We start from the raw sequence: 27,146 nt of genomic DNA, 5'->3' as shown, positions 1-27,146 counted from the left end.
GTAAATAGGGAAATTGCATGCCACGCCGCTGCGATTTAGTGAAACCGCGGCCTCCTCGGGGTGCCATGACGATCCCTCTCGCTGTCGATAAGGTCAGACAATCACGTGCTTTGATTGGTATGTGTGGTAATCCAGGCATGACGACGCGAGCCGGCTCGAGCCCCCGCGGATGCCGGCGGAGCGTTGGAAAATCTCAAAGGTGGGTTGATGGGACTTACGTCATTGGCGCCAACCACCACACGCACCCGTCGTCCGTCGGTTTAGGTGCTGTTGAAAGCTACATTCTAACAAGAAAAGCATACTATATTACCAGCCCTGCGGCTTACCAAGATCGGTTAAGTGGAATATGTGCTATTCACTTTACAATGTATCTGGCCAAAGTGAAATTTAGCTGCAGTTGGCCTTTAAGGGGAACAACGGCAAAGAACGAAGAAAGGTCACGCATAGCATGACTTTCGAACTTTAATTAAGTCGTGTAGAGTATCACAAAACAGACGGACGAAAAGAAGACGTGAGGCACACGCAGGCGCTATCGACTTCACGTTATTGCTTACGTCTTCTACACATACCACGGCACAAATAAATCGAAGAGGAGAAAAAAATTCACCGACAATTACGATACTCCCTAATGCGAAGTTTGAGCCACCAAGATTGGCTTATTGCGACAAATTGGATCTGTGAAGTGCTATGTGGCCATACCGAATCCATACAAACGTTGTCAATGAATCGATGAATACATCCGGCGAATCCATACAAACGTTGTCAATGAATCGATGAATACATCCGGCAGAAGAAAGTCAACATGAAGATTTAAACGTTGCTTGGGTCTCCTTGACTATACTTAAAGGTTTCTCGGATCCCATTACTTCACCGAACCAGGTGCCGAGTTATTAGCATCAAGCAAATATTACGTGCATGGCGAGGACCTGGTGTAACACAAAGATTGTAGTGATGCATGTCGCGTACCCTATACGAATATGAATTAATTTCGCATGTTTCTTCTCTATTGCAGGAAGTTATGCGGAATTGCAACTGCGAAAACCGCGGCCTCATGCCGGCCGCGCGATATTGCATCGTACGTTAAATGTGGTATCTCTCTACGTTCTTATATCAGCAACAAGGCTCTCACTACGCGGAAGGGATTCCCGTTTTATGCTCGCCAATCGAAGGAAAAAAAGATAAACATGTGAACAATATCTACGACCTCCCTTTTCATGCTCTAGATGGAAAAAAGAAAGATTCAGAGCACCCCTATGACCGTCATAATATCACCATCTTTACCATTGTAGTTCATAATATAGCAATCACTATGCCCCCTTTCGGCCATTACTTCAGTCCTGCATCAGCCGGCATAAATGACACTGGGTCTTGCTCGTTCCTGGTAATGAAAATGCGTCTGCTAGAAAGGGGCAATAAATTAACCACCAAGAAAAAAAAAAGATGTAAAGAAACCATCAACGGTGATTGTAGATGTAAGCGAATAGCCTAATGCTTCTAGAAAGCTATTCGCTTTATCAAAAGAATGGTATACTTGAAGGCATGCATCAGTTGTGGTATTAGTTGAGTGATCGAACTTAATGACTAAAACTATGTCATCTGCCACAGGTCATATAAAAACAGTTGTACCATCTAATCAGGTTAGGCATCCGTTTCATTGCATATTTGCGCAGGCGATAGATCCGTTAACCAGCTGATTTATGGTGGTAGTATGGGTGACTACACGCGTAAGCCGATTCGTCATGTGTGCGTTGTCCGCAGTGGCGCGAGCACTGGCATGGAAGGCGACTACCAGCTTCCTTTCCCCTCCGCGCAGCCTTCTACCGCAGCCGTCACATGGGGAGAGGGTGGCGGGAGAAGATGAGGGCTGTGTTTCGTAATTAAGTGCTCTTATACAAAACATATAGTCCTGCAGATGGCCCGCAGCTCTCGCGCGAGGTCACGTGCGTCTCAAAGAGCTATAATGCATAGTATGGTGTCGAATGCAACCTAAAAGCTCGATCGGTTGCGCAACAAAGCGTGACCTTTGCATCGGTACCATTGCATCGGCACCGAGGTGGTGAAATTCCAACCATGCGTGACCAATGGCCACGAAAACAGGCGAAAGAGCGAAATAAACGTTTACGCTTTAAAACGAAAGCATAGGAACCTCATGCTACATCTAAGCGAGGGATGTGTGAAAGCAATACAGCGTGAGTGGTGTCCCTGTTGGCTTCCCTATACGGGGCGTTCTTTTTTTTTTCGATTATGCAGAATGTTTAGAAATTGCCTGTGACGGAGAGCGCCCTTGATGGGTTACTCGAAGTAGTGGATATTACTCCCACGAGAAATCGAGATGCATAATCGACTAATGAACAATAATTTGCTAAATTAACTTTGAGATAATTACTTTACTGCGCATATTGGAATATTACAATTGCAATGGGGGGTTTTGTAGGACATATCCACTTAGAGCGAATTCTGAGGATGGCACGGGTTTCCAGATATTCGCTGTCAAACTAGCGGTAAGAAGGCGCTGTTGTTACAGTTACTTGTCTAAAAAAAAAAAAACCGTTTTATGTATGAAACCACACAATTAACTGGGTCGCCCATGTATTTCGTCGCCAACTTGGGGAATTAATATCTCGAAACTAGTGCAATCCTCAAAGTTAATTTAAAGTGAATACGCCTTAATTGCGAACTCACCGCATACAATTCCTTCATTGCAATTTGCGTCGTAGATTAAATAATTTAAAAGTAAATTACTAACATTATTGTTAATTAGTTGATTAGGCATTTTGATTTCTTGTACAGGCCACGTCCGCCTCTTTGAGTAATCCAGCTTAATTACTAAGATTATGCTATTTGCCACAGCTAAATAAAAAAAATGCATAATCTAAAAAAAAACATACACACACGCCTTGTATGTGACTCGTTTGTGTGTTACTCTCTTTTTCATCCTTCTTTACTCATGTATATTTAATTCCTAAGCACCATATTGAGGGAATACCAATTGTAGCGTACGCCACCAGCTCGAGTGCCACGTGAGTAACGCTTCGGTGTAAACAGAGACAGGGATATCTTGTGAAATATGCGCAATGATTCTCTTACTGTACATCCACTAAGACGAAGCGCATGTTTTAAGCTGACACGTTTTCTGTGGGCCAATAACTCACGGACAGCCCTTTTATGGCAGTGAAGTGAAAGGTACATGGGCGGAGCTTCTGCATGTGTACTCCTGCGCCAAGAAGTCCGGCCGAGTTAAATTCCGGGGTTTCCCGTGCCAAAACTACAACATGATTTTGAGGCAAGCCATAGTGGGGGACTCCGGATTTATTTTGACCGACTGGGTATTTCTTTAACCTCTACCCAATGCACGGATCACGGGCATTTTCGCATTTAGCCCCCATCGAAATGCGGCTGCCGCGTCGGGGATTAGATCCCGCGCCTTCGGGCCTTAGCAGGGCAACATTAAAGCCACTACACCAACAGGGCGGGTGCCGGCAGAGTTTGACAACGCTTAATTGCGGTTTCTTGAAGCAGATAATGAATCAGCGTAGCTTCCACGGGCGACGTTTTCGCATTTGTCAGAACGCGGATGGGAAAAGCAAGGAAATAAGCCAAATTTAGCACTAAGTGGTGTGCTTTGTTTTATTTTAACACAAATGATGCATTCAATTAGGATGTTTATATTTTCTGTTCCCTAACTAACGTGAATGAGGCTTTCGAATTACCGTATGGGCCCGAATATAACGCGGACATCTTTTTTCCCCAAATTTTCAGACTCGGAATGCGCCTCGCGTTATATTCGGGTTCGTGACACGTGTAACCGCAATATACAGGTTGTTCAAAATTAAGATTTATGGTTTTCTTAAAATTAGGCACTGGGAGGCACGCGAGGACCAGCTATGCAAATACGTCATGTGGCCAGGGGGAGGGGGGGCGAGAAAGATGATAATTATCGCTATCAGCAGCCCAATTAACTAAAATTGAATAATTAACTTTTTTTGACTGCAGTAACTGTGTATGTTTGTATTGAAAAGTTAGAGGTAGTCGTGTTTCTACATAGGATCAGTTTTAAGAATTCTTCTAGCGTGTCTGTGCTCCGAGATATCCGACTCCAAATTTTAATTGTCGTTCGCATGATTACGCATGCAAGAGAGTTAGGATCGGCGCAAAGCTCCTCCCTGATGTGATGTGCTGTTGCGTGCGGCGTTTAGTCTGACAACGGGGCGGAGGCAAAGATGACAACTGTCCCCCTTCCCCTCACGGCTGGCGAAAGAAAAAATCGAAGAACCCGGAACCGCTGTCATAACACGCGACCGCGCAGGCTGTAACGATGGCGGCAGCTGTTGTGCCAAGATGCCATGCCATGGGTCGGACTGCGAAATACCAACTTCGGAATCTTGCGTTGGCGTCATGAGAACAACTTTTCGCGGCTCCGGCATTAAGCAGAATGGAACGTATTTTCTGCGGTGCTCAATAATAGGAGAAATGCTTGCAGATGGCGCCTAACTGGAAAGAAAAATACAGAACGTCGCATTATAGGCCCTCAGTCCATACATGCGCTGTCTCATAATTTGCGCACCATTTAAGTCAAAGCTATTTGCAGCCAGCTATTATCAGTTTGAACACGTCACGTATGGCAGGCACCTGGTTTGTGTTGGATGATTTATTGTCGGACAGCTATGCCTCCTCTCATCCGCTAAATGTACCCTGATGTCTAGCTCGCCCAATTAGAGCCCAGTCATACAGATAAACGTGTGCGTTAAAGATAACACCGCCTTAAGCCACGATGCGCGTAAAGGTCAGATAGTTTGGCCGGCTGCAGCACGTCTGTTAGATTCCGCGGCCGCCGCCACCGAACGAGCTGCACGTGACGTGACAGATCTGCGCAGCGAACGAAAATGGCGGATAGGTGCTAAAGCAAAGGCTTCATTTTTTAGAGTAGTCACATACTGACTGACCGGTCAACAATATTGCCCCTCGACCCACCAACATGTTATTCCCCCCGCATGTGATTAAGATAGTAGAGCAAACGTCACTCACGGCAGAGCGGGTGTTCGCGGGTCACCGCAACCATGGTCGGTGCGTCACGTGATTTAAGTTAAATGCTCAGAATGGCAGCAGCTTGAGGATGGTGGCACAATCAACCGCGTATAGGCGCAGAAGCTCATCCCAGCGACTGTGTTCATCCCTAACAGGAAGGACCCAGAGCCCTACAGGAAAAAAAGGACAGAGAGAACGGCGGCAGTACGGTGATGCCCACGATGCTTCGGGCACAAGATGTGGAGGTCGTTCATGTGCCCAGCCACTGTAGTGAGAGCGTTACGCATTGACGAAGGCAAAACGCGTAAGGAATGACAGTTCTGTACGCGATGAGCAGGCGGACTTACACATGCCGCTAAGGTAAGATGCTTTGCATGGATAAATCCGGATATGACAAACGAAAACAACCCCGCCGAGATCGGTGGCGTTATTCAGTGGCGGTAATTCTAGTATCTGCAGATTGTGGACGTTAAAACATATTTGGTGAACGGTGCTGTTAGTAAAAGAGTTTTATGCGAGCGCTGTTTCTATCTAGGAAGAAAGATGATACTGAGATAGGTATCCCTCTGACTGCTGCCAGCCGTGGACAAAACTAGAGCACTGCACGGGCCCGGCCCGGGTCCGTTTTTACGTTGGACTGCCCGCCCGAGCCCGATAAAACATTTATGGCGAGACCCGGGCCCGGCCCGGGCCCGGAAATAATCTACGTTACCCGCCCGGCCCGGCCCGCCACCCCTTTACCTTAGGCCCGAGCCCGGCCCGAGCCCGACTCGAAACCGGCCCGAACCCGGCCCGAGACCGAAAAATAATGTTTTTCAGAGTTGAGACGCCCGAGAATAACTCGCTGCACGTTACATGCTCACCACCAGAAAGCCCGAGCCCGGCCCGGGCCCGCGTCAAAAAACCCGAGCCCGACCCGAGCCCGGGTCAAAAATCACACGCCGTGCCCGAGCCCGGCCCGAGGCCGTGATAAAACTGTTCTACCCGGCCCGGCCTGGCCCACGGGCCGGGCCGGGCCCGGGCTCTCGGGTAAGCCCGAGCCCGTGCAGTGCTCGAGACGAAACTATGGAGAATCGTTTGTCTTTGTATCTGTGCATGCGTCTGTGCGTTTGTGGTCAAGGCGGGTACTTCAAGTAAAGTGGTAAATGCCCCCTTTTTATGTGTTTATTCACTATGTTTGATGTGTCTAGTTGGAACTGTTGAATCCCTTGGATAGCTGAATCTTATTTGATTTACTTTTCTCACTTGTGTAGTAATCATCACTATTTTGCTTTACACAGTACAACATCACGAGAACAGAAGACGACAACACAGCAAGCATTACTCTCGGATTGTGCGCTTATGGAAAGTGCCGAGTTGATGACTTCAGTACCAACTTCGAAGTGGATTTGAGGAACTTGCAACTCGCTCGTAAGCACTATTTTCGAAGCTTAGCACGAGTTGGTTTGTTTTTGAGATTTGCTACTTCTCTCATTTGTTTTCTATCTTCGGCACCACTGATGACAAAGTGATTAAGCGCTCGGTTTAGTGCAGTGACACATTGATCCATGGTTGTCTCTTTTTTTTTTGTTGTTAAATAAACTCAATGATATTCCTGGGCAAGTACGATGGTTCAGCATATAGCATTGCTTTTGTTTCTATATATCTAAACTGAAAAGTCCTAACAAAACTCCTTAAACGTGTTAAGTCGTGCGCTCATGAGAGGTAAAGGGATAAATATAGTACTATAATCATATCTAATTATCTTAACAACAGGCTAGGCATGCTAAAACGAATAAGACGGTGAGGAGTAAAAAAAAAAAAAAAGAAGTGAGAAAAAAAAAAAAACACCGCCCATGCACTACGTACAGATGGTTAACCAGCGAAGCTGGAACGTGCGGCCCCGCTGTATTGAAGCGTTTCTCAATTATTGGTTACATGTTTGTGTCTCTAGGGGAACGCAAGCGCCAATGGCGGGCGGATGCTGCTAACCACGACGCCGAGCTAACTCGAGATATCGAACGCATGTGATAACGGCGAGCGGAGGAAGTGGCGTTGCGGGCAGAGCAGCGTCAACGTGGCAGTGGCGGGAACGCGTTCGCTAACGACGTCACTAACGGCGCTGCCAATGGCGCGCGCACTTGGGTGCGACGTAGAGAACGACGTAACTGACGGTGCAGCCAATAGAGACGTTTAGCGAAACATAGGACGAACGGTTCTTCGTTTCGCCTAGCCATATACAGCTTTCGCTGTAAAAAGGCGCACACACACACTCACACACACACACGTGCGTGAAATGCATCAGCATAAAGGTTATATACAGAACCTCATAGACCCATGCATGCAGCAGGACTGCTATAAGCGCCTTAGTGGGGTTGCAGTTCAAACGCCGGGGACATCCGCAGCGTAAGTCGCGTGTCATGTCGTACTGGGGATGCCAACACCACCACCACTACTACTACTACGACAAAAACGGCAGCAGCAACAGCGGCAACATCAACGGCACGGCCGGCCGACGGCGGCGGCGGCGCCCGCCTTCTCTATGGCGGTCGTGTAGATACGAAGGGAAGGATCCGAGTCACGGCATCAGCGAGGCTGCCGTCGGCGGAAGCAGCGGAGGTGATGGCCATAGCCCTCGCGGTACTCCACGGAGGTACGGAGGATAGCCTGATCATAAGCGACTCCAAATCAGCGATCCCGAACTACACCAAAGGTTGGGTGTCCGCGGATGTGGCGCGCATGCTCAAGGCCAGAGCCAGGGACTTCGTGTCCGGCACGATTACGAACAACTCCCTCAAATGGTTCCCCGCGCACGTCGGGGAGCTTGGCACTAACAAAGACAACAGCCGCGACAACAACATCAATACTAACGGCCGAAAACACACCGGCATCCAGCCCAACCACAACGAGCGCGCCCATTTCGTCGAGGGCAGCCCAGAGGGCAGCCGCCGCCGTTGTTGTGCGGGACCCCAGCGGAGGAGTTACCAACACAACCCAAATCGCGGCTGATGGAGCTGGGAGCCACGGGGACGAGGAGTTTTCGGCCTCGTACAGAGACGTTCTTGATCACTACAGGAAAGAACGTAAGAAATATCCACAACCCCACGGGCAGCTGGACAGGTCCCAGGCAGTCGACCTGAGGCGGTTGCAGACGGGCACTTTCACCAACCCCTACCACCTGCACCGCCTGTGGCCCGCGCTGCACCCGTCGCCCGGCTGCCCGTGGCGCGAGGACGAACGGGCCGATATAGGCCATGTGCTTTGGGAATGCCAACGCCATGAGGAAGAAGGACCAAGCGGGAGGGGGAAGACAACAGCAGGACCCTCTGAAGCGGGGCGCCTCGCTGAGAGATGGCAAGCCGCCCTCTTCAACAAGGCACCCGAGGACCAGGAGTGGGCCATCCAGCGGGCCAGGGCCATAGCCGAGGATCCCGCAAGATTTTTCTGCGGTGATGGACCCCTGGCAGCCTTGCCCCGGGCACCAACAGCCATAACCGTTGGACAAATAAAGTTTGTTCCTATCCTATCCATGTCGTATGTTTAGCACGTTGCTCAAGGCAGCCCCTGTGGTCTAGAGCGTAAAGCGGTCGCTCAAGTAGTGTGGTTCGCATTAACTGAGTTTTGGTCAATGAAATAATCACTGAAGTTTCATTTTTCCTGGTTGATTCATAGTCTTATATTGATTCCAGCGTGAATAATGTTTTCCTCGCAGATATATTGAAGGAGTTTCCGAGGCCTCCTTGCATCGCTGTTAACATGAGCGTCACCCCACAGGTGAGCTGCGTGGTGATATTACATGCGATGCATTTCTTGGTGAACATTTGCCACTTTGAGAGTATCCATCCATTGAAGCGGGCACCCACCCACCCACCCACCCGCCGTGGTTGCTCAGTGGCTGATCGAATCCCGGCCACGGCGGCCGCATTTCGAGGGGGGCGAAATGCGAAAACACCCGCGTACTTAGATTTCCACATTTCGCCCCAATCGAAATACGATCGCCGTGGCCTCGTGTTTAGCAGCCCAACACCATAGCCACTAAGCAACCACGGCGGGTTCATAACAATGCTTTAAATCATCTATACTGCTCCTGTAAAAATTTAATATTTCCTTGCGCACAGAGACCACTTTTTCTAATTATTAAAATGTATTACTTCCCGAGACGCGCGAGGACGCCGACTAGACCGCCCGAGCAAATATCGGCTCCTGCTTTCGAGAATGTTTCCCGTTAGTTTCTTGCCTATTTGTGAGCGAATTTTCGTGCCACTCAACGCATAATGTCACAAGGATTTCATCGCGAGCAAGTTTTTCACGGTGGGTGGACTTTTCGACCTCTTTTTCAAGTCTTTTTTTCCTACCGCGCTAGGCCTAGCTACCCATCGGCGGAGCGGCCGCCGGCCGTTCCCGCAAGGGTTTTCCCGCACTCTACGCTGAAGATGTCTATGCAAATCTCCGTCGATGGAGAGGATATCACTCCCGATTATCTTCAAGACTCTGGGTGGTCCGTGGCCACCGCTAAACGCAAACTTCATACGATGCATACCCCCCCGAATTAGACGCAAGCAAGCGTCTCGATGCCCCGCAACGCGGAGTCGTCTCATCGCTCCCGAGCTGCATTGAAGAGGCGCGTTATTGCTGCTTCGAGACTTCCTCACCTCCCAAAAGACCACCATCGAATCATCGTGAGACCTAGAAATGGCCTCGACATGAGAAATGTGAGTCAAATCAAGTTTGCCCACTCACTCGCAATGGCTGCAGCAGCTCAGTGAAGAAGACGTCGCAGAAGACGTGGTTTGCCCGAACATGATGCAGAACATCGCAGTTATCAGTACCCCGGCGGAGAAGAACGCCAGGGAATACTCCAAGATCAACACTATTACTATCGATAAGGCCAGTTTTGAAGTTAGAGCCTACCGAGCTGCCCCCGACAACACATGCAAAGGTGTCATCAGGGGTATAGACTTGGACATTGGTCAAGAACAGCTTTATTCACTTATCGTGCACCAAAGGAACCCTACTGCACTACAGGTCAAGAGAATCAAGAATTCCACCACGGTGATAGTCCTCTTTGACGGACTAAAAGTTCCTAATTACATCATGCGTGGCAAAAGCTTGGTGCGTTGCAACCTGTTTCGCAGACAGACGGATGTCTGTTATGCCTGTGGAAAGCTCGGTCATCGAGTCGATGTTTGTCCCAACCCAGAAGAGGCGGTCTGTAGAGGCTGCGGTATTCAATCTCCTCCGGAGGGTCACGTCTGCACCCCGGAATGCAAGTTGTGCGGGGGCCCACATCTCACGGCAGACAAGACGTGTAAACAACGTTTTTAAGTGCCTTACATAGTCCGAAGAAGAAGAAGAGAGCGGCTTATACAATATACGTTGGCCTTTGCGGAAGACATCGACGACGACATAAACTTCACATATGGCGGCGGAGACTTCCCGCCGCTACCAGCCGGCGCAGGTGGACGCGATACCGCTGCGGGCCAGAGCAGCAGCTGGCGCTCGCCTGACGTCAGCCAACAACTACTCCCATCGCGAGGGCGCTCCCGTTCCAGGGGCGGAGCGGGTGACCGTTCGGTATCCAGAGGCCGTTCGAGATCCAGGGGCCGTTCCCGCTCCAGTGTACCTGCCGTCCGCATCGCTATGCAGCAAGGAGATCAGCACCAGACCTGGGCATCCATGATTAAGAGCCTACAGCCACAGGTAAAGGGGGGTACTCATCCAGAGCAACATACGGATATTTTTGTACAGATGCAGAGAGAAATTGCTAGCCTTAGATCAATTGTTGAGCAACTTAGAGCTGAAATGGCCGACTTAAGGAAATCCCACCCGGTTCCATCACCGTCTCCTCCTATCACGCATCCCGGTACAGTGGCGGCATCGGCTACGATCCTCGATGAGATCCCTATGGACGTCCAGCCAGGGGCAAAACCCACAAAAAGGAGAGCGCTAGCAAATCAGGCCAAGGACGAGAATGCAGATTTCAAAACGCAGGTCAAGGATACCTTAGCCGATATCAAAAATGCACTAAAGGCAGTGGTCCAGTCGATAGCGGCATTGGACAGCAGAATCACAAAGATTGAAGCTGACCAAATTAAGGTTATACACTCAGCCGAGGCTACCCCGGTCAAAGTAAATCCTAAGGTCACGATCGCACAGACGCTGCCATCCCGTAGCAATTCGCAGGAGAAACCTCCAGCGATACTCAACAATGGCGGGACACCATAACAATTTTATAATTTGGCAATGGAACTGTTGGGGCTTCCAGTCAAAAAGGGCAGCCCTACAGCAGTACATCAAATCCCAGTCAATCCGACCACAAGTTATTATGCTGCAGGAGACGCTGACGGAAATGGTGAGCCTGTCGGGCTACACACCCCACATCACGAAAAGTCCAGATGGCAGAGGTATCTGCACGTTGGTGTCTAACCAGTACACTTCAATCACGCACAATCTACACATGAGACACAGCAAGGTTGAACACTCTCTGATAGAGATCATACCAGGCAGCAAGCTAAGAAACAGCATCTTCATACTCCACATATATAGCTCTCCAAAAGGTAGGCACCATCGCTTCACCACGTTGTTATCGAAAGCTATTACGATCGCTAGCAATGCGGGCGCACCCATAGTGATAGCGGGGGATTTCAACGCACCCCATCACGCTTGGGGCTACCCTCGCACCACTGCCAAAGGAGCTGAGCTCTGGCAAGTGGCCTCGGATCTACACCTCACTCTGGTAACGGACCCCGCGTTTCTTACCCGCACGGGAAGTTCTTGCTCTAGGGATACCACCCCAGACCTCACCTTTGTTGCAACCACGGGAGAGGTCTCATGGTCTAACTTGGCCGAGGACTTGGGGAGCGACCACTATATTCTAAGTACAACATTACAAATTCAGGGCAAACCCCCTAGAACTTTCAAGTTCCCAGACTGGGACCTCTTTCGTAAGATCAGATCTAGGAACACACAAGAAGGCAATGACCCACCGGAATTCGCCAAGTGGCTATCTCAGCTTGGCGAAGACGTCAAGTCGGCCACCAAAACAATCAAGACTGATCTTAAGGTGATTAAAATGGATAGCAGGCTTGCCCATCTTCTGGAGGCAAAAAGCGCCCTCGTTACCAGGTGGAAAGCACACCGCCAGAATCGGAGACTACGCAAGCGCATAGCGAGTCTTAATCGGGACATATGCGTACACTGTCAGACGCTGGAGAAACAGCATTGGGACGAAATTTGCAACACGGTTGATGGCCAAATACGAGGGGGGGGGGGAAATGGAACCTACTCAAACACCTGCTGCAGGAGACCAAATCGAGATCCACGCAGACACGTCTGGTAGACAGAATACGACACTCGGAAAAAAAGCGAAATCAGACGCGGAAATAATGGAGTCTTTAGCCCGAACATACCTACCTTTGGCTATAGCCCGACCTCCTTCTGGCTACCCGCAATACACGGGAACGCCAGCCCTCGAGATGGACAAGCCCTTCCAGGAAGCAGAGGTCCGGAACGCATTAACCAATCTTAACGGGAAATCCGCCCCCGGCCCAGACGGCATCACGAACCGGACACTACGTAATCTAGACGACGATTCTGTCGCCATCCTCACCAAAGAAGTCAATCGTATTTGGGAGTCGGAGGCTTTCCCCGAGCACTGGAAAATGGCGTCCCAGTCTTAACAATTTGAGACCGATTTCTCTCACGTCTTGTATAGGCAAGGTCGCCGAGCACGTCACCAACGACCGCATATCAAAACACATTGAGGAAACAAACCTCTTCCCTATCAACACGATAGGTTTCAGACCACACCTATCGACTCAGGATGTCATGAAAATGTTTAAACATCATATTATAGATCAGGAGACAAAGGACGTTAGGGCCATTCTCGGCCTCGATCTAGAGAAGGCCTTTGACAGTGTTTCACACTCCCACATACTTGAATCCATCTCTCGCCTCAACCTAGGAACCAACTTTCACAAGTTCGCCAGCTCGTTCCTTAGGGATAGAAGAGCCACTATCAAGCTAGGGGACCTCAAATCTGAGCCCTACGATCTGGGTTCCTTCGGCCCTCCTCAGGGCTCAGTTGTCTCCCCGCTGCTGTTTAACATTGCCATGTGCGGGCTTGCTGCTGAACTCTCAAGCCTGGACGGCATCAAGTACTCCCTTTACGCGGACGATATTACCATATGGAGTGTCGGTGTCTCGGAGGGCTGCGTGGAGAGCTCCCTTCAGGAGGCCGTCGACTCTGTTGAAGTGTACATCAAGGAAATGGGTCTCAAGCTCTCGCCGTCAAAGTCCGAACTTCTTTTATATCGGCCCACGAGAAGGGGTCCTAAACCCAAAAACTGGGAACCACTGGCCGACGTCGACATTAGGCTGCACACGGCTGTGGGGAAGCGAATCACGAGGGTGGATTTCATACGTGTTCTGGGCATGATCATCGAAGCCAACGGACAGAACGGCCGTACGATCGACCGTCTAACTTCCAAGGCGGAAGGGGTCATCCGATTAATCGTTAGGATCTCCAACAATCGGGGTGGTCTTCGGGAGGACAACCTCCTCAGACTGTTCCATGCCTTTTTGATGAGCCACATAAACTATGTCGCATCCATGCACAAGGGGCAACGCCACGAGAGGACTAAATTAAACACTCTCATTTAAAAAAGCATCAAGAGAGTCCTAGGTCTTCCGATGCGCACGAGCACAGAGAAACTGATGGACCTTGGAATCCACAATACGCTTGAAGAAGTCATCGAGGCTCAGCAAACGGCACAGGTTGCCAGGCTTTCAATTACATCAGCAGGGAGAAAGATCCTGATTAACACGGGACACAACCCCCTCACGCTCGAAGTGCAAAACACACATCTCTCTGATCGCATGAGATCTTGCACCAAGGTCTCTCCCCTTCCACGAAACATGCACCCACAATACAACGTGGGCAGGCGTGTCGCTCGAGCCTCCTCTCTTTTAGCCCACGCTCACGCCCACTCTCCGCTAGCATGCTTTGTCGATGCCGCCCAGTACGGCGCTTCCGCTCACTTTGCAGTAGTATCCACAGATACTAAGGGTCGGATTCTATCCTGAGCATCGGTTAGAACCTATTCTTCTAACAAAGCAGAGCAGATGGCTATCGCACTCGCTCTCCTTGATCCGCAAAGAACTGATATTTACACGGACTCTAGATTCGCTGCTAGGGCCTTTGCTTCCGGGACCGTCTGCAAGGAAGTTTTTAGAACTCTCGCTCACAAGGAACTCACACACCACACCATCACTTGGTTCCCTGCTCATCTTGGCTCGAGGGTCGGGGGCCTTTCCAATGTCAACGAGCTAGCCCACTCCCAGGCGCGAGGTCTCACTTGCCGTGCCGGGACTTGCGCGGCTCAGGTGGAGGAACCAGCCCCCATCCTTCATTTTAGGGAAACTTTGACTACTTTCAACGAGGTCACGAAACACTATCAAATGGGCCGTAGGTCCTTCCCACTTCCACACGAAAAGTTGTCTCGGCCACAGGCAATCTCTCTTCGCATGCTTCAGACGGAGACATACCCCAGCCTCTCCATTTACAGTCACTACTCAGACATTTCAGCACATTGTCCAGACTGTAACGATCGCAGTGATTTCAGACACATGCTCTGGAGGTGCCCCTCTTTACAGGGAAAGCATCACGACTTCTCTGAAGATGAATTTCATTCCATGATCAAGAGCTCGGTCCTACTACAACAACTACAGGCTGTCCAGAAGGCCCACGACGCAGCGGTGAGGCTAGGCCTCCCCGTCCCTACGTGGGAGCGGCCCGCGATCCTCCCCCTACAAAACGGGGGCGGAATCCTTCAGGACCTCAATAAAGTTATCTATCTATCTATCTATCTATCTATCTATCTATCTATCTATCTATCTATCTATCTATCTATCTATCTATCTATCTATCTATCTATCTATCTATCTATCTATCTATCTATCTATCTATCTATCTATCTATCTATCTATCTATCTATCTATCTATCTATCTATCTATCTATCTATCTATTACTTCCCGGTCGCAAACATACAATTTTGTAAATTGACGACTACACACCTGTGTACTCATATGTGAGCGCCCGCTACTTTCTGTGGCCTTTGATGGGTTTTTAGGCTGGTCAACTTACCTGTGCGCAACGTATTACGCAGAACCCCACCATATAATTGTTTTTTAATGGGAAATAAAGTCATTCATTTATTCAGTTACCGTTTGAAACTGTTTGACGTCAACGCAGCTTGTCAGGCGGCGTTGACGGACTGTAGAAACGACCAGTTCTGAAAAAAAAATAACACTGCGAAAGAAGTAAGGAAGGTATAACGGTCGACCCCGTACCGAGAAACATTCATCCGGTATATAACGAGGGCCGAAGAATCGCATGGGCTAAAGCCGTCCTTCAAAGAGTTAATCCGTACGGGGCAGATGCACTCTTCTTTGACGCGGCCAAATGCGGCAGCGAAAACAGGTTTGTATTCTCGGTCGTAGACGCGCGTGGAACGCTGATTAGCGCTGCGTCCGTTTGCACTAAGCACGCAAACGAGGAGGTGGAAACCGCGATAGCCTTGGCCCTTTAACGCTGCCAAAGGCCCAACGACTGTTTTCTCCGACTCGCGCACTGCCGCCAGGGCCTTCTCGTCAGCCCTAGTGTCTAAGCACACGGCTAGCCTAGTAAACAAATCTCTTCAAAATACTGCAGGAGGTCACCACATCGCCTGGTTCCCGGCCCACGTTAAAGGAGTAGGTAATCAAGCGGGTTGCAACCCCAACGAGCAGGTCCACTGCCTAGCGCGTGAATTCACGAACCGCGCCCGGGCTAACGGTCCAGCTCTCTCACAGGATTGCTCCCCTATATAAAGACCCTCTTACTACCTTTAAAGAGATCACATCCCACTACAAACTGATCAGGAGGAAATTCCCTCCCCCTCACCAAAAATTAAACAGGGCTCAGTCTGTCACGTTGAGGCTCTCACAGACGAGATAGTACCTCACCCCCAGAGCGCTCAGTCGGATAGATTACAACTTCCCGCAGTCGTGCTCCTAATGTGGGCACGAGTACTGCTCTTTCGTTCATATGCTCTGGCTGTGCCCGTTAAACGCGGACTCTGATCTTCACGATAAGTGCCAAGTGGGGCGCCCTACTGCAAAGCGCGGACTTTACGCATCAACGACAGGCCGTCCAGAGGGCCTGCGACGTCGCCGAGAGCCACCAGCTCCCGGTTCCATCATGGGTGGAGCCACCAACTTGATTGGGGTGCCTTCGGCTCCCCCAATCTTTTTCCTCAGGACCTTTCAATAAAGTTCTTGTCAACTGTCAACTGCGAAAGAAGTCACGTGCAGGAGTAAAATTTCATAGTTTCTTTAATGATCACGAGGTAGCACATTTTGAAAAAAAAAATTGCTGTCCTACTGCTGTGTCAGAGAGCAACTATGGGAGAATCGCGCCTTAATTAACGTTTCCTTCTTCTTTTTTTCATAGAGCAAACATACACTTAGCGTACTTCCGGTTTCCTTGTAAGGTCTGAGAACAACATGTTTCGACCATGCACGCATGCATGGGTGATAGTGATTGCCGACTCGCTCAGTCATTATCAAGGGTCAGGAAGGCTCGGGCATTCGAGTATAGCCATGAAGGCTATGATTGCCCAGATCATGCTGCAAAAGGAATTTAAGTAAACTTGTTGTGGTAAAATTGTGGCAGTTTAGTATGGCTGCTCTGCAGCGTAGCGTGTTAGCCTAGTCGCTATGATATCTGATTGATTTCTGAACATCGTAACTGGGCATGTTTTGTTTGAAAATGCTCGCCTGTGGCGAAGAAATGAGGGTAAGCCGATCATATGATAGAGCTATATGGATATTGCGTCTACATTTATAATTATGTCTCGGATGTGACTAAATCTTTAACTGAAGAACTGGGTGAAAGCAGTTTGGTGGCATCTTTAGAGCAATATATAGGCACAAGGATTGAGCAAGTATCACAGTTTTCTGTACTCTTTACCATTGCTTATCATACATACATAGTCCCACGTACACCTAAGTTCCGTTGTCTCAACTGTCTCTGTCGTGCATCTGAATATTTTGTAAACGTGCTCATGACTCACGCGTTTTCAGCTGACTGCAGTGGCTGGATGCGAATTCTTTTGCTACAAACGGCAGAACAAAGACATCAATGACGGACGGCCTTGCGTGGTGAGTGATTTGTTAAAATATAATTCTTTGAAACAGAGAGAGAAGTGATAAGGGAAAGGCAGGGAGGCGAACCAAGCTGAGCCTGGTTAGGTACCCTGTGCTAGAAAAGAGGTAATCGGAACTGAAAGGTGAAAAGAGGAGTTCACTGACTGCAGGCGCACATACGCAAAGAAGCCTTCATCATTCAGTTCGTCACCAGGGGTCATATAGTCGGTGCATCTAAAAAAAAAAAAAAAAAACGCGGCAGCAATATTGGGGCTTTGCTAATGTCAGATTCAAGGGCCCACGGTCCCAGGATCTTCTATTTTGTAAAAGGACTGTCACTGAATTCATCTGAAGCAGTCCGAAGGGCAAACCTGTGATCTCCATATCCCACGGGCAGTCACGCACTAAGTTTCTTCTATGCCACATGTGTTACGATTGGCACTGCGCACCATTCTAATTGTGGAATGAATAGGCGCTCGTATATGAAACGCCTACTGGCACGTGACAGATAAAGGTTTCTCTACATCACGTAAAACCTGCCATGAAATTGTTGACCGCGTTTCGGTCAACAACAGCGGCGACCACGGCGGTCACAGCTGTTTGCCGGTTCAGTTCAGGCAGTCTTTCCATAATAACAATAAAAAAGAAGCTGTGAAAATGAATCACGGAAATACTTTTTCTGTACGTAGTAGGCGGAATACTTTCAAAATTACGTGGAAATTTCACATGTGAAAAATGTATTTTGTTTAGGAGAAATTAGTTCTGTGGAAGTCCGCAAGATGTAGGAAGTGGTGCGAAGCTGCAGAGGAGATTAGGAAAAGAATGACGCCTGTGTTTCCTCTTTCCTCTGAGTTAGCCTTATTGTTAAGGCGATCTAAATTTTAATTCGGAAAGAGCTCGCGTATTGCGGTACTTGTAATTCCGCTTTTGCTTCGCGCAGGGCTGTATTTGCGACATCATCTCGAAGACGACGTGGTGTGATTATTGGCCACATTAAGGCACCGGCGGAAGCATTTGTGGTAAAAAATTGTTGGATGGGAAAGACTAAACCACGTAAGTGGCGAAACAAGGAAAAATTCTGCGCTTGTGCAGTTCAAATCCAGCGCTAATGCAGCTCCACTAACGTGAAACCTGGTGAAGTGAGAAGCAGTGATGCGCCAGCGTTGTCGCTCGATGCGCTCCTGCAGCTCGGCGTCCATGGCACAAAGGATGTTCCGGACCGCGACAACTGCTTATAAAGCACTGTTCCTTCTCTCTTGCCACACGGCGCGCGCTGATCGGTTGCTGGAGTAGCGCTGGAGTGAGGAGAAATGGAGCGCTTGTGGGGTGGTGGCGCCCTCTCTTGCGCTGCGCTGGTACCAGACTGGAGTTTGGAAAACGATTTTCACGCGTTTCGGCTAATTAATGCGCTTAATGCTTGCTTATTCCTATCTTTTAACTCATTCCGAATCATGTTAGTTTATATTGAGCCGATTTTGATAAATTCTGACTTGTTCTGACCCTGTTTTTAGAACTTGTTTTTGCGCACGACCACGGCGACATGAGATCACAACATTTTCACGAGTTTCTGCTAGTTAATGCGCCTAATGCTTGATCACTCCTATCTTTTACATTATTCTGAATCATGTAAGTTTATTTTTTACCGGTTTCGATCAATTCTGCACTTGTTCTGACCCTGTTATTGCGCGTGACAACGACGAGGTGAGAGCACATTTCATGCCGACAGCCCGGGCCCCTATAGTGCTTCGCACTTAAAAGATAATCTCGATTTTCCTAGCAGGCGGCTGCGTAGCTCATTCTGAACAAACTGGTATCATACAATGCAAACACAGACAAATTGGTTGCAGAAAAGGTAGGCTCGCAGTAATCAACAGCGCGCCTGACGAAAAGAACTTCCAGTTGTGAAACGCGGGCTCGTTCGTCCGCTGTTGATAAATACGAACGCGGGCGTTTAGAGATAAAGCAATGTGCAGACTGGTTCAGTAGTATTATCTGTACTTAGCGACAACAGGACATACAAAAAAGTAGATTTATTCTCTCGAAAAAAAAATACCACTCGAGATGCTTGAATAACAAGCATGCAAGGTGTTTGTTCACGTTTTGTACTACTATACGGAGATAATATCGCACGAGGGCAAAAAAAGACTATCATACATGAGAGTTAGGACGTCTACGGTGCTCGTGCTCCGAAATGATAGTGAGAAACTTATAAAAGACCAGAAACTAGTATTTGAAGTTTCCGGAAAGAGGTTTGCTTAAGAAAAATCAAGAACAAAGACAGATACTTTTTAAAATGTTAAGGAAGTCTTCAACTGCTTAGTCCGCTCTCCCAATTGCTACAAAGAGGGCCGGTATTGAAACTGGAAAGAAGACAACATTTCAAGTATAGCTAGAAGTACAAAAGTTTTGAAAGGATCAAAAGGCACGTCGCAAGCATGACACTACGCGCTCAAGTGCAAATGCACCAGACGAGGACGAAATGCTGCACCCAAGAAGCACATAAAAAGAAAGGAATAGCGCATTTCGTCTGCTCTTCGGTTTAAAGTCCTCGTCAAAAAGGCATGTCACATTTCGATGCATGCAAGAAGAACTCGGCAAATTGTTTACGTTAAAAAGAAGGAAGGCCCATCTGTGTACGTGGGAACTTGCTGGAATGAACGCGACAGTGTCACGTTGTAGTGATGGTGAAGAACGACGCACCGTCAAAACTGCGAGTTCCAAATTTAACATTTTATTGGGTGAGCTTGTGCCCAGCAAGACACAACACCGATAGCGGCGAGCACAGTCGGCGATTGCCGAGAATCTGTTCTACGGTTCAAGCGTGTCGGCTTTTGTACATGGCTCGTCGAACGTTTCAGCGTAATCGCTGGCGCCCGCGCGTGCGTTCCATAAAGTACTACACAATTAATGCCGAGCATACAATCTGATTGCACAAAAGTTAAGCGAGAACATAGACAACATATAGAATCAACGATAACACGCAAGTAAGTACCCAAAGAATTATAGACGGTTTGGCTGCCCCAACCATGGAATGTCGTGCGAAAGCACATTTTTCGGGACCAAATAAGTCTTTATGCACCAAGTTAGTGATTGCTAGGCCGTTGTTTGATCGGTTGCTAAATAAATACCTTGCAGTCGTGCTGTCGTTGTTAAACCGTTGTTTTATTGAACACATGAGGCGCATAGTCATGTACACTGGGTTGCATAATACATACAGGGTCAGTCGGTCGACACAGGAGGAGGAGTGCAGACATTCAAGAAGACCGTTTTGCAGTTTTACGCCGTACTGGCCAGTGTTGTAGAGCAGCCTTCGCACTTGCATGAAGGGTATGCTAGGGGAACTCATGCGGTCCACTATACAGTTGAGCGGAGGAAGGCGGGCAGGCTTGGGCGGGTATTTATGCCCATCGTTCACAGAGTACAAAGGCATTTTAGTTCGGGCGAGCGAGTACTTACACGTCTACGCACCTTAAACGACGAGAATTCTTCAGCGTAGTGAAATGCCAAAGCCATGCTTCCAAGTCCTTATTGTGCCACAGTCTGTCACACACAGAACGCGCAAAACCAAACGGGTTGTCGATGAAGTCCCGCTTGAAGATAGCCGTCGCAGCCGTTGGCAAAGACAGACGTTCCTCGGCCTTTCGATGCTGGCATGCAACGTCCGCAGCTAGTTGGGCTCGTTGTGCAATCGCTTCTGTCGTTCTTCGGCAATTTCATTGGCACTTTTCAAAGCGATGCATTGTCTTTTTACGCACATACACGCCTACATACGCACGCAGACGTATGTGTGAAAAGAAGAAGTGGCTGTGCATGCGAAAAGCGCGTGAAGAAACGCGCGTAGTGCTTTCGCACTAAAAAATCGTCCAGGCGCGTTTCGCACTGAGCGATAACATTAAGAGGTTGGCGGTGGAATTGCGGTGCCCGGAAAAAGAATAAACAAGCACACGTGTTAATAGTCCCAGCAGCAGGCAGTACTACGCTTTACTTGAGCTTTTCGGCAGTGGCACTGTATTGTGCTGGCCTCCCAAGTAGTACCAGTGCACGCACCTCTGCTGTGCGTAATGAACTAATAAATGAGGACTTAAGACATGTACATACAATGTCGCCTCTTGAGTACCTATAATGCACATACACCTCATAATGGAATAGCGCTGGGTATACATTGAGCAGTTTCTTTGAAGTTTCTGATATTTGGCCTATACCGTAATTATCCACTCATTTCGTTTGGGCCCATTCCTTGCCAATCCCCCATAAGGGGTATGTGCAACAATTATACAGGGCATACATAAGACTTAAATGTGCTTACATATCTTTACTGTGACATAAGCGGTACATTACGCAATGTGTTGTCCATCTGTCTGCCACACACCTTTCCACACCATTCTTCTACCAACAAAGATTACACTGCCGCCAACGGTAATAACGTGCATCCATCTATAGTAGTGATTGCATTTCGTTATATCTTCTGAACAAAGTAGCGCCCAGAAAGAAACATTACATTACATTAATGTTTGTGACCTGTGTGGTGCATAAACATTTCACGATATTACGGTTTGCGTAAATTGAATATAGAGACAGCTGTACGCATAGTACTAAGTTGTATTTATCATGTAATTACCCGCTTCATGATATCTTCGTGTCACATATTTCCAACATGTGCATTGGACCTGCGTAACTTTTTTTTTCTTTTTTTCGCAGTTAGAATGGTACGAAAAACGCTTAACGGGTGAACCAGTTGTCACGCTGACGGGGTCATGCTGGGACGGAATCTGCAGGCCTGCAGGTAATTTTCATGGACGCGCACAATAATATGTTCGCTGATGGCGGTAAAGCTACGTAATGCGACTTTTCATCAAATCAGACAACGTAATCTCTTGCAGAACCATCTTCAAGTCGTCTAGTAGACGCATGCCATGATTATGAGCGCTACAAGAGCAACTCTGTAAGTAATACTGGTTGAGTTCCTGCTCGGGTGGTTTCTTACAGCGACACTGTTATAGGTTAGGTTCCAAGAGATCGCGTCCGGCAACCGAAGTAGATAGATAGACCGGAAGTAGATCAACAATTTCGGCTTGATGTGCGTGGTGGTTGCCGCCAGCTATGCCTAGTAGCACAGGTGTCAAAACGGATGATGGATGGCCGATTGTTATGCCCCGAGCCACCACCAATCATTGGGCCCCTTTGTCTCGTGACGTAAGAGATCGCGCCAGCGCAGTTATGAGCGGCTGCCCTTTGGACTGGCTATGGAACGGAGGCTTGTTTAACTACATCTTCCAGGATCCTGACGTCAGGATCCTGCCGATTCCGTGCACTGTGCCGGGGCTATGAACGCTGTGGCTACTATGCTAGTCTATGACGATAGGGCGGACTTGGCGCAGCAAACGCACTACTTGGCCATCGCGCCGGGCGAAAACAAGACGTTGGTGTCCTTGCTCTTTGACGAACATGCCCAAACACTCAATATAGTCAATAATGATAACATATAAATTCACTATAGCAAAATGACTATAGCAGATCCACCATAGTCACAGCTTCGCTGGCTTCCATCTTCACAGTAGTGGGATGGCTGGGAATTTTTTCTCCTTTGCCATTCTCAAAAATGAAACTCGTGAAACTGTTCAAGATGTACGTGAATTCGGACAGCAAGGTGTGAAGGCGTGCTGGTTGGTAGCCAATGATGATGGAAAACAGCGCGAAGGCAGGACACTGAGAAAGAGACAGGACGTGCTACCACGCTGAATGTAGACACACTTTGTTTTCTTTTTCGCACGTTCGTAGTCCCATATCCGTGAAAGTTCTAAAGCGGCTAAAAACAAACTCGACCATAGTCGAGAAAAAAAAAAGTCAGCAGTTTACAGCAATTTCCACGACTTTGAACCCATTTACTGCGACAGAAACTAATCTCAGACACTGCAGACCACAATATTTGTTTGGGGGCGCTGTATGTTTTTTCCTCAATTGATTGCACTGCCCCACTAGTGGAGAATGTACAAGAAGCCGAAGCCAGCGGAAGGTTGGGCAGTTGGTTGAGGATGTGGGGTGGCGGTGGAAGAATATTGTATTGATTGTAATTTAGGAACTGAAGAAAAAGTTAGCAAGAAAATTAAACGGTGATTATGAATTCTCTCATATCAGAGCAAGAAAGGTACTCTTTCAATAAATAAGTTGTGACATTATCTTTGTGATTCCGCGCGACTTCTTTTCTGTATTTAACTCTCTCTTCCCCTTTCTAAGTAGAATAGTTTTTCTTAGTGGAATTGCATATGACCACGTGTACCAGCTAACGTTAGCCAAGCCAATATGGAATTAAAACCTACGATGTTCGGCTGTCAGACGTCTGACGAGCGAAAACCGTCGGTCGCATCGCAGACAGTGTAATATGTTTCGAGAAGTTCTGTAAAACAGTCAGATTTTCTGTAGCTTTTCAGTTCAGCTTTAGATATCGCATTGCCTTGCACTGTTAAAGTTTTGAGCCGATGGTGAAAAGGCAGTTGCTATGTTAAAGACTTCTTGCCTTTCAGACTCGATGAGTAGTTTTGAAGGTCCCGGCAGAAGATTATTCAACTTGAACGCCAAGACCTTAACAACCAATGTCGCGATCAAAATAACGCAGTGTCGCGTACAAGATTTGTACGAAACTTTCTTTCCCCCTGTAGATTCGCAGTGCTGCTATATCAGGCACTTGGTGGCCATGAATACAACGATATTCTATGTAAAAAATTATGCCGCATTGCTGTTGCGATGTCATCATTGTTGGCATTGACACCGTCGATGCTTTCGACGCTCTTTTTTGCTAGCCGTCTTAATACCCTGACACACGGGCACTCTAAAGTCCTTTAAGTAAAGGGACATCTACTGGAAAGGCGTTCAAGCGCAGTGACACACGACAAAGAAGTATCTTCCTCCCGGCAAAGTTCCTTTGCGGGAAAGAAGATCGGGCATCTACTTTTCGAACGGACAGGTGAACTGTCGCATACAGCGTGCACAACTCATCGATAGGCGAAAACGTGTTACATAACTACGGTGCCCCATCAGAATTTTTTTACCTTGGAAAATTTATTAATCTTTAGCGGTAATGCGATTTGTCAAACAGTAAAGATTTATACTAGTTATACTCTCAAACGCTCGCACCACGTCGCTAGCGCCGCCATGTTGAATTCCGTATATGCGCATTATAAGCCATAAAAAATGGGAAAAAATGCTTTTAGGTTCTGCAATTACTAAATGTAAAATACATGCATGGCTTTTTGTAAATATTTTCTCTCTTGCTTCTTTAACAAACAACGCTTTTTTCGCGTTTATCTGAGGAACCAACTAAAAAAGTTAGTGCGATGCCGTGTGTCATCGGCGCAACTCCTTTCTGCAAAGGGTCCTTCGGAGTAACAAAAGGGGTTTCCTGCAATGGACTTTACTTTCGCCCGTGTGTCAGGCGTATTAATCTGGTCCATCCTCTGTTGCGGGTATTTGCCGTGTTTGAGACTGATCATCATCATTGCCTTTGTAATCAAAGGCGTTGGGAGGGGTGAAGCTTTACAAACGTATAGGTGATAGTTTTTTGTTAGAAATGACTAATAATCCCCTTCGTTACACAGAAAGTTGTTAAAGAATGCACGTACAAGTGTCTTGAAAATCATACAAATCAAGTGAATCGCCCATACGGACTCACGTGTCTGGTAAGTTGATCGCTTAAGTCAGATGGCCACTTTCGAGTAGTCGTACGGCAGTTACATTTTATTCGAGAAATCAATTTTATGTTTTTCACATTAGAAACATAGAAAACTACTGATATTGTCCAGAAAAAAAAAAGAGAGCGTCTGATAACTGCCACTCAGATGCAACAGATGTTTTTCGAATGACCGGCATGCGTTATGCTGAACATTTGAGCAATTGAGGCGCTAGGAATTCGGAACGTGACACGAATCAGCAGTAAATCTAAATTTTATTTGTATAATTTTGAATTGAATGGTTCTCGCGAGAACGCAGTCTGAGTATGAACATTATATATTCATAGCAGGCACCTCTTCGACCTCGGTAATCTCGAATATTCGCGCCTCTTTCATTTTCGCGCCTATTTCGCGAGAACACTGAACAATTCAGTAGGTAGGGGTCCCGACTCCTCCTAGAGTTTGCAAATAGGTACATACATTGTATAATTTCGACTGGTTATGTTTTGCTTTAGGATGGTCTGAGCCCTCAAAATCCTACAAAAAATACGGGAAAGCCTCGGATCGAGCTAAACGATTTAATGTAATTGCTTTTCCACAACCGGTTTCGGTTTTGTTTCTGAGAAGGCCTACGTGGTCATGAAGTCATGACGTGAAAGGTGGTCACGTGGGAGCAGGACATCACGACGTTTCGACACTTGCTCAAGTTCGCTCAGTCACATCCAATGCAGCTGATCATTGTGAGACCCTACGTAGCAGCATAGCAGGTGCCTAAGTTAGCCGGAGTGATCCTCAAAAAAGCCGTGATGTCCTGCTCTCAAGTGGGCGGCCTAGCGTGGCATGGTGCTCGGGATGGCTCACAGTTTGCGAGCTTGTGCCCTGTTCTATATCTGGCTGTGTGCGTCGTCTTTATCAGTCGTCTTGCGTTGCGCTCCTGAACAGCGAGGAACTTTTGTAAGAGGAGGTTTCCGCGCGGCGCGCGGCATGTCTTGCAAGGTGGGACCTGCCTGCAGCCAGCAGCATCCTTCTCGTCCTCCTTTCTCTGTTGACGTCACTGTCCCCTTGCGCTGCCTCTGCGCAAGTTACCAATAGTTGATCTTCTTGGGCATATATAGCTATCAAAATGGCATCGATATCGTAGGTGGACAATGTCATTGAAGTAATGACGTGCTTGGAAGAGAATCATCGCAAGATATATATATATAATAATATTATATATATAATAATATATATATATATATATATATATATATATACTATAGAAGAGCGGGTCGATGGATCATTGGTGAATAACACAGAAAAAAAATACTGCGAAATGTGCAATGGCAAGAACACATTATATTTACGTGATACGACACTCTAAATGCTGTCTTAAAACACTAGAAAGCAAGTTTAACAGTACCTTTACTTTTTACAGCGAAAGCTGTATATGGCTAGGCGAAACGAAAAACCGTTCGCCACATGTTTCTCCATTGGCGGCGCCGTCAGTTACGTCGTTCTCTACGTCGCACCCAAGCGCGCGAGCCATTGGCAGCGCCGTTAGTGACGGCGTTAGTGAACGCGTTCCCGCCAGTGGCCGCGCTGACGCTGCTCTGCCCGAAACGCCGCCTCCTCGGCTCACCGTTGTCGCATGCGTTCGATATCTCGAGTTAGCTCGGCGTCGTGGTTAGCAGTATCCGCCCGCCATTGGCACTTGCGTTCTACTGGAAACACAAACATGTAACCAATAATTGAGAAACGCTTCATACAGCGTCGTGATTAATCCACTGCTTAACACCGGGGCCGCACGTTTCAGCTTCGCTGGTTAACCATCTGTATGGAGTGCTTGGGCAGGGATTTTTTTATAGTGGGCCTGCACATTAAGGACCCCTAAAATTAAGTGTAAAGTGGAAACAAGGGAGACATGTGATCTTATTCTTCGTACCAAATTCGTAGCAGCGGCACTTGAATGTTTTACGCGCTCGTGGAGCACAGAAGAGAGCTAATTGTACATTAACATTTCTCTTTCAGTTTCAGAAAACGAATTTATTGAGTAGAGATGTGGTAGGCGTCTGCAATGCAGGTGCTTGCTCCCAAGTTCGTAAGTATTGCGTATATTGCTAATTTCATCAATGATTACTTAAATGTAACATAATTGCGCATGTTAGGTACTACTTAAACAAAGCAAAACGTGTTTATTTTTCCTAATTTAGCTAATAATTCTATACACATTTACTTGTTTTACTTCCAACGACAGGTCAAGTCGACGGATGCGATGTGATATACTACCCACGCAGGAGACAATCACCGGT

At 47.7% G+C, this 27,146-nt stretch overlaps 1 protein-coding gene across 8 annotated transcripts in view; it reads left to right on the top strand.

Annotated features, from left to right (window-relative positions):
* LOC119446040 (uncharacterized) overlaps window positions 1-27,146 on the top strand; it is a 58,389-nt gene that overhangs the window by 18,214 nt on the left and 13,029 nt on the right. For 4 of the 8 annotated variants that reach the window (XR_007466101.1, XM_049663831.1, XM_049663837.1 and 1 more), the window contains 9 exons: window positions 1,013-1,075; window positions 6,306-6,435; window positions 8,717-8,778; window positions 17,129-17,206; window positions 21,890-21,974; window positions 22,072-22,133; window positions 24,784-24,864; window positions 26,866-26,935; window positions 27,092-27,144. Coding sequence is in view for 7 of the 8 variants with exons in the window: in XM_049663831.1 (XP_049519788.1) it covers window positions 1,013-1,075; window positions 6,306-6,435; window positions 8,717-8,778; window positions 17,129-17,206; window positions 21,890-21,974; window positions 22,072-22,133; window positions 24,784-24,864; window positions 26,866-26,935; window positions 27,092-27,144 (684 nt within the window). In the remaining variant the exon portion in view is untranslated. The remainder of the gene's footprint in view (window positions 1-1,012; window positions 1,076-6,305; window positions 6,436-8,716; window positions 8,779-17,128; window positions 17,207-21,889; window positions 21,975-22,071; window positions 22,134-24,783; window positions 24,865-26,865; window positions 26,936-27,091; window positions 27,145-27,146) is intronic. The other 4 variants (XM_049663834.1, XM_049663835.1, XM_049663836.1 and 1 more) reach the window with 4 other exon arrangements.

The sequence above is a fragment of the Dermacentor silvarum genome, chromosome 3, assembly GCF_013339745.2.
Source record: "Dermacentor silvarum isolate Dsil-2018 chromosome 3, BIME_Dsil_1.4, whole genome shotgun sequence".
NCBI classification, from domain to species: domain Eukaryota; kingdom Metazoa; phylum Arthropoda; class Arachnida; order Ixodida; family Ixodidae; genus Dermacentor; species Dermacentor silvarum.
Note: the sequence above shows the minus strand (reverse complement) of the source record. Positions and strands in the feature narration are given on the sequence as shown.